The 18,399-nt window shown below is 40.1% G+C and overlaps 1 protein-coding gene across 10 annotated transcripts in view; it reads right to left on the bottom strand.

The window, feature by feature from the left end:
- MAP4K3 (mitogen-activated protein kinase kinase kinase kinase 3) overlaps window positions 1-18,399 on the bottom strand; it is a 90,022-nt gene that overhangs the window by 70,171 nt on the left and 1,452 nt on the right. For 6 of the 10 annotated variants that reach the window (XR_012774895.1, XM_075496709.1, XM_075496710.1 and 3 more), the window contains exons 2-4: window positions 9,052-9,109; window positions 6,052-6,142; window positions 245-309 (exon numbers count right to left, since the gene is read on the bottom strand). Coding sequence is in view for 8 of the 10 variants with exons in the window: in XM_075496709.1 (XP_075352824.1) it covers window positions 245-309; window positions 6,052-6,142; window positions 9,052-9,109 (214 nt within the window). In the remaining 2 variants the exon portion in view is untranslated. Of the gene's footprint in view, window positions 1-244; window positions 310-6,051; window positions 6,143-9,051; window positions 9,110-18,399 lie in introns of those variants that run through there. The other 4 variants (XM_075496715.1, XM_075496717.1, XM_075496716.1 and 1 more) reach the window with 3 other exon arrangements.

Raw genomic sequence — 18,399 nt, 5'->3', positions numbered from 1 at the left:
TATATGAGCTACTGAAGGAAGGAAATAACTTCTGCTGCTCACAAAAACCCCACTATAGCTAATTTCATTTAAAAAAACCAAACCCAACCAATTATGTAAATACATAAGCTAAAACTGACCTTCAATGGATTATTATGGATACTAAATTTAGGATTCCTCTTCTCTGATTCCAAAACACTGTAATCATCTCCATTTTTTAAAATATGCTTTACTTAGATTTTAAGGAGTTACAGTCTTGACGTACCATGATAAATATCCTGTAGAGAGCCACCTCCACAAAACTCCATGCAAATCCATAGCTTGTCTCGTCTAAAAAAGTGAACAAAACCAGTCATTAGCTGTCATATTTGAAAACAGCACCTATAAAAGATAAGTCAGAGGACTCAAACATTATAAAGCACAACATAACAAGCTCTGTATTATGAAAAATACGAGTCAAATAATGAATATGATTTAATCTTTATGTGATACTTCACTGTCAAAATAGTAACTACTGAAATACCCAGAATATTCCAGGGTTTATTGAGTAATAGAAACAGTATTAGTGAAATGTGCACACTGATTTTTGTTCAAGGTCTACTATAAAAACGAAATGTATTTTTACTGAGAATAGAGGTAAGACAGATGTAGGTTCTTATTTCTTCCTCATTTTCACTTCTCCTCCACTTTTTTCAGAGCAGAGGAATTAACACAAACAAACAAAAAAAGAAACAAACCCAAAACAAAAAGCCCTAGGGATATCTCTCAAGTCAATTTCTTTCACAACAAATGGAGTGAAACCCTAGTGCTTTAGTCAAAGCTAGGCAGAGTGGAGCCCATGCTGTGGGTAAGTGCCTTCTCAGATGAAGTCTTTTTCCTCAAAAATACCTAGGGATATTTTTGGTGGCAGGGGTCAGAGGGAAGTTCTTTAGATTCCTCTTACTAAGGGAATCAATTCAGTTTGACTCACTATACCTCCATAAAAGGTGCTTTCCAAGAATAGACAACGGGCTGAAGGATTCAAAGGTATCTTCTATTATGAACACTATTTTCACTTAGTAATTTTCACTGGTAAGGCAGATGTACCACGTGTGGCTGCAGCAAGGCATTTTGGATCTGGGACTTGCCTAGTCATTCTTGGCCCTCAAAACACACAGGAAAGAAAAATCGCATACAGCTACCTTAGGGCAGACTGGGACACAGGACAACCAAAGGAAAGACTGATGATTGTCCTGCAGCTTGACCATGACCCCTAGTCTTGCGTTTCTTGCATTCATAAGGCTCTGTTAGAATAGCTGAGACACTTCTGTGGGCAATGCCAACATTTGTGGAATTGTTTTGCAAGGCAATGGTGTAAGTGCTGAGCTTATCCCCTGAGCTGCAAATTGCAAGTATTTTTCACCAGCAGGTAACAGCTAGAATAGCTGCTGTTCCAAGGAAGAACTGCCTGTCTTGGATCATAGTCCATAATGTCCATCATAGTCCCTTTAATGTCCATAGTCCACATGGTCCTCAAAGCTACACCCCAGCTGCTTCCTCTAGTGGTGGGAAAGGTATTTTTCAGGCATTACAGAGGTTTTAAGCAACGGAAGTCCCTGGCTGTTAACTCCATACATTTCTAGGGGTTAATTAAAGCATTGCTTGAAATAATATGAAGGCTTTCCACCGAAATAACTGATCACGTTCAGACACAGAAGCAATGTGACTACCTGTGAAAAAAACAGAATTAGCAATGGCAGCAGGGGAACACGAGCGAGAAAGAAGCACTGAAAAGACAGACATCTGCAAGTCCCTTGTTTATTCCCCACAGTGATGCAGGACTCAGACAGGAACACTTTTGGGGTCACTGGGCTCATGAAAGCCACTCTCTCTCATGTGGCTGAATCCTGTTTGATGCCAACAGCAGCAGCAGTGTAGAAGTGGGAAAAAGCCAGGACAACCCCAGCAGCCTTGGGACAGCAGCAGAGCACCCGCAAGAGACATGAAGTAGCTAAGTGCTGTAAATTCACACCTTCACTTACTAGGCATTAACTTCCCAGTGCGGAAAAGCCCTACAGAAAAGGAAAAAACATAAGAGGATCAAAAGAGGAGATTGCATTTCTAATTTGCTATCTAGCCTTTTATTACTGTGCCTAAGTGCTTTGAGACAGGTGAAGATCCATGTAAATCAACAGTAACAGTGTACATAGTTGTCTGTGTCTGCAGAGCATATGGCAAGCACAGCAAACAAAACAGGATCAACAGTATCATTTAGTGTCTGCAACTTAACACCTAGGCTAACAGCAAAATCCATATGTAAACAGAAGAAAAGCATGGAGAACAATATGCTGATAAATGACCAGTATAGGATGATGGTATTTTTCTTATTGTTCTTAGCACTGAAAGATACTTGGAAAACAAAAGGTCAGACAATGAGAGGCCTCAAAGACAGGCATTCGATTGCCCAGACAAAAGAGAAGCACTGCACCAAACCAAGGGGAGGGGACCAAGCAAGAGTGCCAAATATATACTATATTTGCCAAAATTTAATTCTGGGTCTACAAAGGTATATTTTGATACCCTGAGACAAGAGGAAAACCGTTTTTTAAAGAAAAAGCATCCCCAGCATGAATACAGCATCATGAGAAGAGGCACCATTTCAATCTAAAAATTTTAAAGAAAGCTGAATGCAACAATATTTGTTCACAGTCTGTTTTCACATGAAATCTTAAAAAGTCATCAGAAACAGCTTTTATTAGTTATACTATGCAATCTGTTCCCACTACAACTAGTTAAAAGAAGCAGCTGGTAAGACAACTGGATACATTTGTCAGTGCTTCTACAATGCAAATAATCTCGCCTCCAGAAACAAACACAAATGGAAACATCACATCCTGGTCAGAAGTTCCTATGCTAGAAAAACAGCTCAGGGTAACTTCAACAGTACTGCAGAGCCCCATTCTGCCATTCCTCACTTACTTCTTTCTTCTAAATTTGTCTTCTGAAAAGGTTTACGACAATGACTTTCAGGTTTGTGGAGCATGCCAGACAATGTCACACATCAAGAAAAATGTCGACACAACTTCCTTCCCAGTACTGCAGACAGGTACAAATAAAGTAATCACGTGCAGTGGAGAACATCTTAACGTACAAAAAGGTGCTCTCTTCCCAAACAAAGGCAGGCTTTGAGGTTGGGAGGAAGATTAAGGAGGTACGACAGGAGAGTGGGACACTATGTGGTCCCAGCCACACAACTTTCAGAATATGCAACATCTATTTAAGAAGCTTAGTCACCATAACATGGAGCTTCCAAATACTGCCTTTAGGAGATCACAAGATCCCTTGGAACTTTACCACCTGACAATTCGTAAGCTGCTGTCAAACAGACTAGTAACTCCACAAATTCTCAAAAAAATTTTAACATGCCTTTGAGATATGTAGCAGCCTTAAGAATTGACTGTTCATGCACAAGAAAAAGCCTTCCAGTACTGCACAGAATGCAAGTAACATACAATTTAGGTTAATCTTCAAATTAACCTTAAACATTCAAAACTGAAGTGCAGACACTCCTAGTTTGGAATACCAAGTCCCTACATGTACACACACTCTATCTGTATGCACACCCGCACAAACTTGTGCATAATGCAGCTCTCACAAACCAGCTTGGCATTAAAAAAGCATTCAGGCTGCCAAGACGAGCACCCTTCAAGATATGGGATGCCAGAACAGCATGGCTTGTTGATTTTATCTTCAGACTTTGATCCCTTCCTGCACATGTATACACGATAATGCAAGCAGTACACAATCACACACTCCCGACCTCACTCAGCGTAGCATGCAGATGGTGTTCATCTAATGGGCTAGTCAACGGCTTGCTTTCCTCTTCATTCTCATACTTTCAGTGCATTTCTCCTTAGTCTTATTCTCAAAATACATTTGCTCTTGGAAATTTCCCTCACGCTCCACATCAAACTATGTCTAGGGAGTACTAATATGACCAGCTTTTCCACTACAAGACCTTTGAAAAGTGAACTGTAAAGCAAACATGATTCAAAACACAGATTCTATTGACTTGAATCACATCTGTCAGCATGCAATACTTTTCACTCATCAGACAAAAGCTAACAAGATACTCATACTGAGAAAGATGCAATGAAGCCCACCAGTAATAAAACATGATTTCAGTGAGCATCCAGGGCTATTCAGGACACTGCATACAAGAGGCAGGGAGAAGAAACTCTTCAGCTGAAGCATTAGCCAGATGAGCTTCTGCATGAGACCTCTCCTTCTCCTCTAGTATTTCTTGCCAGAACTTTCTCTCTTCCCCAACACTGCCTCCAAGCTCTATGCAGATTCAACTTGTCCAATTTCAGTTTGCTCCAACTACGCAGACGTTCAGCATCAAGGTCACTAAGAGCACCACAAAGCGCTCCACACCTGCCATTTCAACATCCTGTCCCAGTTCACCCCAGAGCAAAACAAGGAATGCTCAACAACAGCCAAGCAAGCCAAGGAGCACGTGTTAGCTCTTCTGTAGCACTGCAAACATGCAGCAAACCAGACACTGCTGCTAGAAAAGAAACAGTAACTGGGATTTCCCAAGCTCTAGCTGAGCTAGAATGAAAGTAAAAGAAATGCAGTATTTCAGAAGATAGCTTGGTCAAATCTGAAAGGATTTTTAAAAGGAAAAGATGCACTCCAAATACAAGACCCAAATTCTGTCATATATTCCTGCTTCAAAGATGGTAATTTTTTGTTGAAAGGCTTTCATGTTCCAAGATTCTTCTTGAGAAAATACCACCTATATCTTCCCACCCCCAATTGAAAAGCACTTGGCCGATATTGCTGAAAAGCTTTTGGCTGCAGCAGATAGCCATCATGGAGAACTTCAGCTGGAGTTGCTGAAGTCTAGTACACATACAAGTAACTCAACTTGGCACCTTCCCATTATGAATAGGGTCTAGCAACCTTCACAACACACAGAGGTGTCATGTCCCACCTCTATTGTCCCCAAGCAGACAGAAGATATGTAAATACCCAAAAAGAACGAGAAGCCTCTGCCATAAAGAGCATCACAACTTCTCAGAGCCTTTTAAAAGCTTTTTATTACATGGTACGATATGCCTAAAAGTATGACAACATTAGGTTCATGAAATCCAGCATTAAAATGTCTAGCCCTTGAATATCAAGCAACTGCTATATCTAGCATAAAACATTTGCCAGGATGAACAACATAAGAATCATAATAGCAAACATTATTAGAAATTTTCCAAATACTGAAACTTTGTATGGAGTACAAGTTTACTGTACTTGTAACAAGTAAGCCTAATACCTCACGAAAGAAATTACACAAAAGAATAGTGAGTCAGAACAATTTACAAATACTACATTGTGTCCTAAACAACTCTGCAGCTGCAGAGAAAAAAACAAAGATAAAAGAGCTAAAATAGTAATCATTTTTAGATTTCAAAACAACTCCAAAACACAAGTCACCAGCGGGTTTTTTAAAGGCTGCATGGTTTACACCCTTAGATACTTCAGTATGAAATTATCTTTAAAGCTTAACATAGCACTACTACTCTTAAGCAAGGAAAAAAACCAATTTTTTTCCTCCTTATTTCCCCATAACATTCAATGTTGAGTTCTCAGACAACTGGTGTTGGCATGTAAAATTAAGCCAGAACATTTCTGAGAACTCTATCTGTATTATGCAATACTTATACTTCTCAAAGTTTTGCAAATGTAAGAGACATTTTACTGAAACTAATTTAAAAGATACTATATACACAGACTCTTTCTTCATACTTGTCATACTTCTGCTTAACTTTCCATTTATGTATTAAATTCAAAGCTTTTAAATGACAACTCATTTCCAAGGAAACATGACTATATCGTCACTGAAAGATTTTGCTAAGAGACACATTATTTACAGAGAGACACTGTAGTAAACAGAGTAGATTTTAAGTTAAATGAAAAAAATATATAAGTGGATAATACTTCTTTGATAAATTATATTTTGCCAAAGTCACCTTATAGACCTGTACTTTACAAGGAGATAGAGAGGCATTTTTAAGTGAGCAAAAGAAACTGTACCTGAGATAGCTGCCAAAATAAGCAACAATGTTTGGATGTTTACAGTCTTTCATCATAATGATTTCCTGCTGCACAACAGCAAAATCTTCTCCTGAAAAGCAGAAGAATGAATATTTTCATTGGCCTGGCTCATACTCCCATCTCAACTAGACTTTCAGTACATGTTTATAAAATAAACATTTTGAGTAATTAAAACTAATTATCTGCCAGTTTCACAGACATATAAAGCAGCTGTAAATCAATATTTATTAGCAAGGGCTTAGCAATAAGTAACTATATTCTTAAGAAATTTTATTCTGGGCCAGATGGACCTCACATCTGCTATCTGATACCTCTTATGATATTGGCCATAGCTCTTTCTAGTCTTTACTTTCCCCACAAGACCCCACTGTGTCCATTTGCATATGTCCTGCCAATAGCCCAGGTTCTTAAAAAGATGACAAAACTTTGCTATTATTGGCCACATGTTCAACACCCATTAGATTTTTTTTTTTTTTTTTTAAAGAAATACATGTCAAATGCTCCTTTGCTGTTCAGTATCTTACACTGGGGCTCCTTTGAAATTTCTTCAGTCCTAAGGGCAAATCATAGCTAGTCTGGTATTTTATTTCTAAAGAAGTTCTTCTGAAGTGTGTTTAGTTACTAGATATACACAGTTCACAAAAAACAACTCATTCTTACTCACCTCAAGGACTTCATAGGTAAAAGAAGCCTGAAGGCCTAAAATAACCATTTAACTTCATTAATATCTTAAGAGAGTCTACAAGCAAGTTGAAGAAACAGGAAAATGCAAAGTTTGTCAAAACTCTCCTTTTCGTGTACTGCTGTAGCACACTTCTGCATAACGCAGAAGAGCTTTTCAACCAGAAGCCAAAGCTACTGTCTAAAAAGTTGAATACAGACACTAAGCTCATATTTACCAATCGTGGCAACCCAAAATCACATCTCAAATATGGCTGTTAATAAATTTCAAATGTAACACAACAAATTCCAAGAGAACTGGCCAAGCTATTATCTAAGAAAATATGGTTTAAGTTTCTCCCAAGACTTCAACATACTGGTGACCTACCATTTGGGACTTTTTAACCAGAAACCCAATATTCACATGTATTTCATTTACCGAAAAGCAAATTTTAAACCACATGCTGCAAGTTAACATCACAACAGACTGTCTACTACCCATGCTGTATTGCTGATGGCTTGCTGTATCCTGGCTAGACCTTTAAACCTGCAAACACTGAAGAGCAAACGAGAAATTGTTTTCACATACAGACAGGTGTCTCTGTGAAAGGACACAATTTCTCCAGTGTTTGACCAGTGTTTTCACTACATCCAAAATCATAAAGTAGCGTAAGCTTTAGAGGAAGTGCCTAAACATTATTCACCCTTACCCTTCGCACTCTCCCCTAAGCTGCAAGACTTGCAAAGAAAGCCAGTGCCACACTTCTGGAACATGGATACTGCCTGTCTGAAGCTGTGAGTCAAGCCTCTGCTGCAACTGGAAGTGGCAACCACAGAGAGAAACTGAGCTTGCTGAGCAAACAGAGGGCAGCTAAAGCACATTCCCTGGGCACCACTCAGGTAGCCAAAGGCTGCCACAAATACTTGATTCAGCTGCAAGATGCCAGTTGTTGGCCCCATCAACACAGCACAAGGGCAAGTTTCCCCAGCTGCAGTGCAACCCCAGGCTCTGTCCACAGCTCAGCGAACACACACAGCACAATCCTCTGAGTCTTACTCAGTACAACCCATACAACACTCTTTTCAACCAAGTCACTTCATACTTTTGAGAGTGGAAGCAGTCAAGTAAGTAAAAAGTTGCATTATTTTAAAGGCTGACATCATCTGAGTCTGCTGAGTGCTATGGTTCTTTCCCCACGACACAAGTCTCCTTCCTTGTTTTATCTTTACAGTTCCACAGGGAGACACAGCACAACTGCTCGTCTTAGCTGGACTGGTAACCCACGTCGTGCACAGCTAAAGTACTCCGGCAACAGGAACTGACATGAAAAGCCAAAGCAGTAAAACTAGACAAGAGAATCTGAGACCACAACTTTGACTAGGAATAAAAGAAGTGTGATGAACATACGCTTTTGGAACTACATGGTAATATACTGCCCTGTCTTGAATTTTTTTTTTTTTAAATGTCCATGCATTATATAAATGCAACATTTCTAATCATTTCCAGAATTGGAAGAGAAAAAAATGGAAGAAAGTAGCAACTTCTTTCCCTTCTTGCCTGCATAGACCTTAAGGATCAAACCAGGTAGCAGTGAAAATATGTCCCTCCCCAACATTACATCTTAAAATGCAACACCAACAGTTACAAGTTAAACAAAAAGTCTGGACGTTTTGCTTCCCAGATTACCGTACTCTCCTTCAACAAGTCTCGCCATACTAATAGAACAGCACTTGCAGGCTGATACCTGATCTGTAGAGCATATGTACTTTGTGCAATCACAACACAGGCACAGTTCAAGCACAAATCTAGCATACAATGATGTCTTCATCAGAGTCTCCAAGAGAATTTCAGGAAATGTACTCAGGTCCTGGATACTAATGGTCACCTATTATTACATCCTTCCTTCTTTTTATTTCTCCCTTTTATTTTACACCCTTTTATTTACACCCTTCCTTCTTTTTATTTCTCCGCACTCTCTCCAGGTGTGTTTTCTGCCTTGCTATCTTCCTCATTTCTTTTGTTCTATACAGGTTTTTGTACCACATGAGATGAAAACATAGTACTGAAGAAAAAAAAAAAAACACAACTCTCACTGAAAGTTGAGTCAGCTTCCCTTTAACTGTTCTCCAGTTACATTTTTTCCTCTCACACCTTGCTTATCATGCCTGTTAGTTCCTAGAACAGTGTATTTTGTCCTATGCTAAAAGGCAACAGTCATCCCTTCTTTCAATAAGTGGACTCAATTGATTTTGCACAATTGTATCTTAAGCATGGAAATATTTAGTTTCTGTGGCCTATTTCAGTTAAGAAACACTTACCTGGTTCTAGTTTTATTACTTTAATTGCTGCTAGCTCACCCGTGTTGACATTTCGAGCCTACCAAAAAAAAAAAAAAAAAAGAATATTTAGAGAGCAGAACACAGCAATCAGCTCTGCATTCTCAACTCGACATTCTCTGACAACATGGAGTGAAACAGCAACTGAGATACACAAGGTCTAAAACAGTGAGACCACTTGCTGGGGTTTTTGGTTTTTTTTAAGCAAAACTAATGTCAGGAAGAGCCAATAAATTAAAACATCTTGTATATTTACGTTTCATGCAAGGCTGGAAATTTTTTTTCCAGATACACCATGCATTTATTTTTTTATTGGGCTTACAACATATATTTGCACTTGATAAGCATCATTATTGAGTTATGTTATACCCAAAACATGTATTTAAAATAATCCACATCTATGCTTAATGACAGTGAACCCAACAGCAAGAATTCTGTAGCTAGCATGCTCTTCTCCAGTACACGTTTGTAGGAAGCCCTCTTCCAACAAAACTTCTCCTCCTGGATTTCTTTTCTAACAACAAAGCAAGCTATCTCAAAAAACCCTATTAGGCAGCTAATTTGTACTGAGATCTGAAGCCTTAAGTATGCTCATGAAACCCTGCGCTGCCACACAACAGTCCTAAATTACCAAAGTCCTCCACCATGCTGTACTTCTGTTTTAAATTCCATAACAAACCAACTACTGAGATACCGACTGCAAAGCAGTTCTAACATGCACGGATCTCACAGCAGACAAGCAGGGCCCAGGGAGCATCAAGGGCTGCACCCTGCAGCGTACGTGACTGCTTCCAAGACTCCCACGAGAGCAATGCAATGCTTCCTGCTCATTTCACTACGTGCCCCTTGGTCCTTGCTCTCCGCCAGCACCAGCATCCTCCCCTTGCTGCAAGGGTGCGAAGAAAACAAGCCAGCAACAAAAGAGATAGAAAGCATTGCCCTCGTATACACAGCAGCTCTGTGGCCAACTTCAGCAGCAATTACTCAGCAGCTTAATTGCATTTTGTACGGGGCTCTGTCATGCTAAAGCTTATGCGCTACTGAGTAACCAAGAACACTAAATTTTTAAAAAGCCATTAAGAAGCAACATAAATTATGACAATAATAATTTCTCTTCTAGAACTGTTGCATGTGCCTACTAATTGATAACCGGGGAGGCATTTGCCCAGTGCTTTCGGGATACTTCCGTGCCCCTGCACCCAGCTATGGGGAGAGGGCAGCAAAGCTGCTCCCCAGCACGGAAGCAGCAGCTCCTGAAGGATGCTCAGCTACAGCCTCGCCTCTCCTCTCCCCAGGGGACTCTTGATACCCAGAGCTGCATTGTGCTGGACCACCACTGCACTGAATGCTGTGCCCACTCTACCCCCTACACAGGGCACAAAAGATGAGACCAGTCCTGTTTTTGCCTTTTCCCCTATACGCTTTCAAATCAAAAAAGGTCAGAATTACAGAATTTAATGATGCAGATAGGTGCCCACCTTTATAGTGGCTAATGGTCTAATTTAAGTCACTTCAGGGGCTCAAGGGCTCACACCTTTTATTGAGATCCCCTCTCCAAGATATGAACCACCTTTTTTTTTTTTTTTTTAAAATAAATTGATTTGCAGGACTGTTTTGCAAGGCCATGAGACTCACCAAATACTGTATGGTATTGATTTTTAACAGGGCAGCTTGAGAGGTGGTTGTGGAACCACAAATGGAGGGGAAAAAAAGCCCTAAGACTATAAAAAATAGCCAGCAATAAAGTCTGGAAATAAATGCAGAGTGTACTCCGGTGTCTAGAGATCTACCCAGGTCATTCCTAGCACAGCCAATCTCAAACCCCTCACTGTTCCTTGGTGTGGCAATGCTCTTCTGCAATGCTGGGAGTACTGGCATTTGCAAGTAATTTGCAGGCAGACAGTTATGGATAGATCCTGAGACCGGGGGAATCCTATAAAAGTCAAAGAGTAGTCCAAACTTGATAGACAGATTGCAGAAAGAATGGTTAAAAAAGGAATTTTCTCTGGCAGCCTTCCTTGTAAGTCATTATTGGCCCATCCCACCGATGGTAGCAGGGTCTCCACTCATCACTGTATGGTGGAACAAAGACGCAAAGACATTAAGAACAGCAAAAATAGGAGTTCCTTTTATCTGTACCACAGAATGAAGGCAATACATGAGAAAGCTCATGCTTCCGTGGTGCCACGAAGATTTTTACTCATTTCTTTACCCAACACATTCTTTTCATAGTAAGAAACAAACACAGAGGCAAGACATTCACAAATCAAAGGTTGGCATTTTTTAACCTTCAAGATTAACAAGAAAAATTACTAAAGCTTTAACAAAGAGTTGAGCTCATCAGGGAGTCTTGTTAATACTTAAAGACCTGTTTGGGGGCAACTTGTACTAGCAAGACAATCAATGAGACACGACTGTAGTGGATACAAGTGAGGAGATCCTGAAGTTATGCATCCTGCATGCAGCTGGGATGTGCAAGCCAAGCTGAAGAAATTTCACAGGCTTTAGGGACATTGCTAGTCTAGCAAAAAATGTTTGAAAAATTGCTTTTCTTTTATTTCTTTTTAACAATACTGTGTTCAGCTGTCAGAAATTTGTTTCTCAGACTATGGCTCCATAGGTCACTACACTCTGCAGAATGCTATGGCATCAAAAGCCAAGAAAGAAGGTGGGTAGGAGCTAGTGACAATTTCAGAACAAATCTAATTAAAACATAATTTTGGAACAAATCTAATTAAAACATATGAGGATACCGGTCACAAATATGATGCCAAAAAATTATCAGTAGTAGACAGGCAAATCTACAGATACATCTATAGGTACATCTGGAGCAGGACATGCAAAAGCCCAGCCAAAGGCATAGGGTCCGAGCAGCAGCCAGCCTTGCCAAACCTACGCTCTCCACACCTTGTGGCTGATTCAGCCCCCTCCCATCACAAAGGGATTTCTTATTTGGAGAACAGGATGCTGAACAACTGTTGAAAATCATGGGCAGGAAAGAACAAACATGTCTTTTCACCTTCAGCTTCGGCATTGCTTCCTTTCTTCAACACCAGCAGTAGTGGGGCTGTTTGGCCAGCTGGCCATTCTCTGGACCAGTGTCAGCCTGGGCTCATGAAAGCCAGAAAGGAGGAGCAAAATCTGATTTAATGCAGGTCACCAATGCCTTCAGGAACAGCAGGCTACCAGCTCCTGAAGGGCATGAATTGTTACTTAAGAAAACATGACTTGAAGTTGATGATCTGAATAAGTTATCACTTTGCATCTTATTTCATTTGGGTTATTAGCATTGAAGGTCTTGCCACAAGTAAGAGTATCAACTGCCTTTGTTAATCTGAATATATAAAAAAAGAGACTTTTCTGATTGTGGTGCCACAAGGGTTCCTTGCAAAGGATAAGGATGAGGATTCAGTACCCCTAAGATGTTTTACTAGATCTCATCAAATACCTTTGAAATCATCAGTTATGAAACAATTCCTTGCCTAAGCTCACATGAATGAGAGACGGAGAAAGACTGAAGTACTGCATACGGTACAACATGGGTTGGAGCTGGCTCCAACTCTTACTTTGAGGGTGCATGCATACGTACCATACAATAGCTCAGTATGTCAAGGACACTGCCTTATGCTTTCATTTAGCGTAATCACACTAAAGTTGCCAATTACTTACGGGTTTTGAGATTAGAGCATCAATAAGGAGTAGCTGGCTGAAGAAAAATTTCAAAAAAGTATTTTTGAGTTGGCAAACACAACCAAAAATTTCAGAGGGGCTCATGTAAGAAAACACACATTCGTTTTTGTTTCCACTTGCACTTTAAGTGCTGTAACTCCCAGCCTTTCTGATGATGAGGTTAACAGCAATAGCCAAGAGCTTTTCCTCCTATCCCTGTTTCCATGAGCAGGAGCCTGCAACTAATTCCTTCAAATGCAGGTTTCACTATGTCAATGGGAATGCGTTACACAGGTTTTCCAGAAGCAAAAATTGGCCTACAATGCCTGCATTTACACGCAGTCACTTTACTAAATGTCTACAGCATTTATACCATGTCTGCTCTGGAAAACCATCTAGACATCCTCATTCTACCAGTAGCTAAAAGAATGATACGCTTCCAGATATCTAGATTGCCACATCTGAGGAGGTGTTTAAAAAAAATCCACCAACTACTAAGTCAAGCTGGAGAAGCACTACCTAATTAAACAGGAAATAATTACTAGTGTCTCTGTGACAACCATAGGATATCAGATCAAAATGCTGTTTAAAAAACTGCCACCCACTAGAAAGAAAAGCTAGAAAAATCCAGGGTTTGTTGTCATTGCATTATACAAAAATTCATTAACCAAAATGCCTCACAACTGGAAAGACCCAATTACTCTGAAATAGAAAAGGAAACAGCAATGGAGTGGGGCAGTACTCAGATGGGCTCTATTTAGGAGACAACTGCCAAGAAAAAGACGTGCATGGTGTGTGTCTGAAAAGACAAGGAAGGGAAAGAAGAAAAGGAGGAGCAAGGCTAGTATTTAGCACTGCCCCTAATATATGCAACAACAGCAGATTCATGAGAAGAAGAGGTCTGTGCAGCTGAACCAGTATAAACATAAAATCCAAGGTCCAAGGAAGTAAATCTCTTGCCAAGTTCATATTTGGCCTTCAAATGGAAGCTGGTACTATAAAGTGTATAATGCTGCAACAAAAACTAGGCCAAAAAGCAAAGACAGTAACAACAGGGCGCTTCTGCTTTTGACTACTTCCTGTGTGAATTGTTGAACAAAATGCAGACCAGCGATTTCTAAAAAAGTTGCTGCTTCATGGGATAACTGGTCCCAGAGCACAGACAGGCTTCCTGACCCAGATTAGCTCCACTGTACAGGAAAATGCACCCAAATGGCTTCCAATCCCCTTGCTTCCAGCCCTAGGGTCCTCCCCTTCAGCTTCTCTCAAACCCACAGGACTCCCCCTGCAGCCATTTCAACTCTCCAGGCCAGCAGAAACCCACCTGCCTCCCTTTTTTTGGTTAGTTTTCTGCCAGGTTAGCTAACCAAGCCAGCTTAGGCATCATGCCAAGTGCCAGAGCTAACGCGAGGTAAGCAGCAAGGCAGCCAGGTGCAGGGTAGGCAAGGCAGCCAGGTGCAGGGTAGGCAATCGCCCCTCTCAGGCAACAGTGAGCTGTTGCACCAGTTCAGCCCATCCTATGAAGTCACAGATGTAATTAACAGGAATTGAACTACTAAGAATTATGCTAAAAATAATTAGGTTCCACATTCTGGTAGGAGGCCTGATACAGCTACAAAACACTACAGCTACAATTTCAGAAAGCAATGTTTTGATAAAGGTGATGTTAAACAAAAAGATCTGAAACTAAGGCAAACAGAAATCCCTACACAAGGCATGGATTACTGATTAAGGAAACCACAGTCACAGAAACTAAGCCCTGTAGTACTAAGTGCAGTAAATACAGGATGGCAAAACAACCAGCCCTCTCCGCCTCCCTGGCAAGTCTCAAAAGACAATTAAAGCTGAAATAGAGAGCCTTCAAAACACAGACATTTATTCCTATCGAAGTCAAAAGGAGCTTCAACAGCTGTAAGGTCAATCAAGAAGAAAGGAAGACTTAAAATGCCTATCAAAGAAGCATACAACTAAAAGGCACAGTTTCAATATTTCAGAAGCAGCAAAGCTGTAGAAGAATTGATGCCTTACTGGATCACCCCAGGAAAGAGGAGCAAGGGCACGGACATGGAGAGAACAGATTTGTGCATAGGACTCTGCAAAATGGGAGTTAATCAAAATTCAGGTTCGTCTGTTCTGGACACATTCTCTTCCAGCAACACACAGGAGCACTATCAGAAATCAGACACTCCGAAACACAGTTGACAGCAGAAAGCAGTAACAGTCACCAGGTGTTCCCGAGAGATACCCACAGAATCTGAGAGTTTCAGCATGAAGCAGTTGAGCTGGTAGATACATGACTTCCCTCACCAAAACCAACGCCCATGCCAAAGGGCTGGGGAGCAGAAAATCAGGCTTTTTCTTTTTTAAAATGAGACACCAAGCAAAGCACACCCTACCAAGTTCTGTGTCTTCATTTGTTAACTGGCTGAAGCCATAAATGACAAAAAGAACTGAAATAAGGCAGACATGGTATAACATACCTTTGCAGGAACAATAATCTCACTAATTATCACAACTATCTGAATTTCAGTAAAGAGGAAAGTAAAAGAAGGGCCTTTCTTTTAGTAAAATGCTGAAAATCTTTGGAAGGGTCCACCCACACTAGATGAATGACCTGGGAGATGGCAAATGAAGTTCAACCTTTATTGAAAAAAACCATTGTTCTGGTTTAAGATATGCTGCAATATAAATTAATCGTATGAAAAAAAGAAAGGGACCTATAGTCGCCTCAGAATATACTTCAAATCTATGTGCAATTACTACTAAAACCAAAGGTATTAGGATGGGGGCAAACAAGAAAATTATAGCATTATTATTAATACGGTCTCTGTCAGAATATCACTTGCAGCACTTGTAACCCAGACCCTAAAAGAATTGCATAAATTACAGGGGGCCTGGGACTAGGGACAATTAGAATGGCAATTTCATACCAAGAGACAGAAAAGTCTTTCTAAATGAGAGATGGAGTAAACATAGAGCAAACTAAATTAAGCAACCACCTAATTTAACTCTAGGAATATTTCCTGAAACTGAACAGGGCAGTACAGTGTCTCTTTTTCACAACCAAAAAACCGTAACTCCTCTTTTACACTTTGCTGACCACCCTACACAATTAAATTCTTTGCAACAGTGAAATACAGAAACACGAAAGACAGAAATGACTCGTACAACAGCATAACTAATTTTCACCCTTTCTAGCGGATGTCATTTTGGACAAGAATATTTGACAGAAACAGACAGTGAAATTCAAGAATTTTCCTGACATATAACTGCAATCAGAAAAGCAATTTTGCTATCAGTCTCTAACCTAGACTTTAGATGAAGCTAAATTACTTGACAAGTAAGTTTACTGAGACATAGAAAACAAAACCATTCAAATGAAAATGTGATATCCAACACTCAAGAATATTCAACTCCAAAAAAACACTACTAGCAGATCATCTGTCTATGTTTTGTTACGGATCCATCAACCATCTTACAAAGCAGTAACTCAGTTTCACCATTAACTTTAGCAGTCTTGAGGGGAGACATCTCTGGACAAGGGAACAGATTTAAACTCCTGTGTTTTACTTCAACTTCTAAGAAGAACTTTGTAATATTAACGGTTTAGCTATCTATCGTTTCAGTGAAGCTGTGTTGCCACAAATTTTTAAAACCCAAACATCATCTCTCTTTCAGACTCTCACTGAAAACAGCGTTATGTCCAGTGTTTATGTCCCTGGGATACATTAAGAACTAAGCAACTCAGATAACACTTCATCTCCTACAACAAACTTGCACTGGTGCTAGTTAGAAGAGTTATTGTTGACTGTGCATATCTGGCTCTAGAGCTAATGGCATGAACAAGTTGCGCATTACCTTTCTTGTGATGCATTCATTATCATCTTCTCCAAGGCCTCTTTGAAAGCTGAACTTGGGTGGGAGGGCAGATAATTATAAAAATATTGTTTTAAGCCAAAAAATCCGTACTTGTGGTGCACTAGCACCTTTCCAGGTACCAGTTAAACAGCAGGACTCATAGCAGCAGGATCATCTCAATCTGACCTGTATCCTTGTTCCCTTTGTGTCTCTGTAGTTCAGTCTGCACCATGGGCTCTTACTTCAAATTCTAAGATGTCCAGAGTAGAGACTCTGACGCTTTCTTTTTTTTAATATATAATTTATTTTTTTAAACAACTCAAACATTTAACCCATGCCCTATTGTAGCTCAGTTCAACTAAAACAGAGCAAGGCAATAGCTGCCAGTCTGCTCTGCTTTCAGCTCCTCAGCACTTCGCCAGAAAAGCAGGTTACAGAAAGGTCAGCATTTAGCAAGAATGTCAACATAACAAGATTGTCATCTTATTAAGGCAATAATCCCAACCTACTAACAGCAGAAACACCTCCCTACATGGCTCTCCCTGCTAAGGGGGAAAAAAACACAATTTACAAAGAATAGTTTGAAGCTTCCCAAGTACATCCAGTGCTTGGATCCACTCTGCTGAAATCCCACCACTGATGAGCACCATCATCACACAGCTAATCTCAACTTCGCACAATTATTTCGTCAACCACAAAGTTCACCTACAGATGACAGGATGAAGCAAATGAAAGAGGCTTTATGAAACTCCTCACAAATTTAAGATAAAGCCCTAGTAAGCTCACACGTGGATGACACACCATATTACTTCCTCTTTGTCACATTAAAAGTAACCAGCTTTCATTATTATTTTAGGCTACTTTCATGCTCCACTTTGAAGGCACCTTGGGCAAGACCTTGCCTCAAAATGAAACAGGCAATAATCCATCCAGGAGAAAAGCACATCTCATTTTCCCTACACTGTCCACAATGTAATCAGAAAGCACTTACCTGTCTCTCACCTAGAAGAAATAAATATTACCAGCCTAGTGTAGCCTGGTCCTGATATATCACCTTCTTCTCAGCTGTCACAGGCAGATTGTAAACATAAACAAATCCACTCCGAGGGAGGAGAGAGCTTCCGTGCCTCAAACAAAAAAGTCACAAGCAGTGCCAAACACTGGCCACTCACAGAGCACCAAACTGAAGGCTACTGCAATGTAAGTACGATAATCATCAAGAACACCTTGACAAAACCAATGAAATTTAACAGCCTTCAGATGCATAGTGGTATTGCAAATGTAAATATTCACCTGTGGTTGGAGGTAACATCCTTAAAATTAAATGACAAACACTGATGACTTGGCTAATTCACATCCATCAAAATCATGTACGGAGCACCAAACAAATCTGATTGATAAGATATCACAGAGTCAATATGTCAGTTAAAAACTGCAACAGAAATAGAGCTGAGCACATCAAGACAACAGTTTCCAGAAAAACAAAAAAACAGAGCATAAGGCAAGTAGACTTGGATAACTAAAACATCAGCATAGTACACAAATACTCACTCGAAGAAAGCTGGCAAGATGGGGAAAACAACACAAAAAACCCTTTCAATTAAACAATTAATAAAGCAGGGAGTTAGCACACTAAGAGCGCAGTAACAAGAGGATTTAGGTCCCAAAACTTTAATAACATTTAAGCGAGCTGAGATTAAACCAAAATCGCCCCAACCCAAACAGGACTTCATTCTAGGTGCATTTACTTAGAGTCAAAGGCAGCATCAGCGCCAGTTTTGTGCACCTCAAATTGTGGAATGG

This window comes from Mycteria americana, chromosome 3 (assembly GCF_035582795.1).
Source record: "Mycteria americana isolate JAX WOST 10 ecotype Jacksonville Zoo and Gardens chromosome 3, USCA_MyAme_1.0, whole genome shotgun sequence".
In the NCBI taxonomy this organism is placed as follows: domain Eukaryota; kingdom Metazoa; phylum Chordata; class Aves; order Ciconiiformes; family Ciconiidae; genus Mycteria; species Mycteria americana.
Note: the sequence above shows the minus strand (reverse complement) of the source record. Positions and strands in the feature narration are given on the sequence as shown.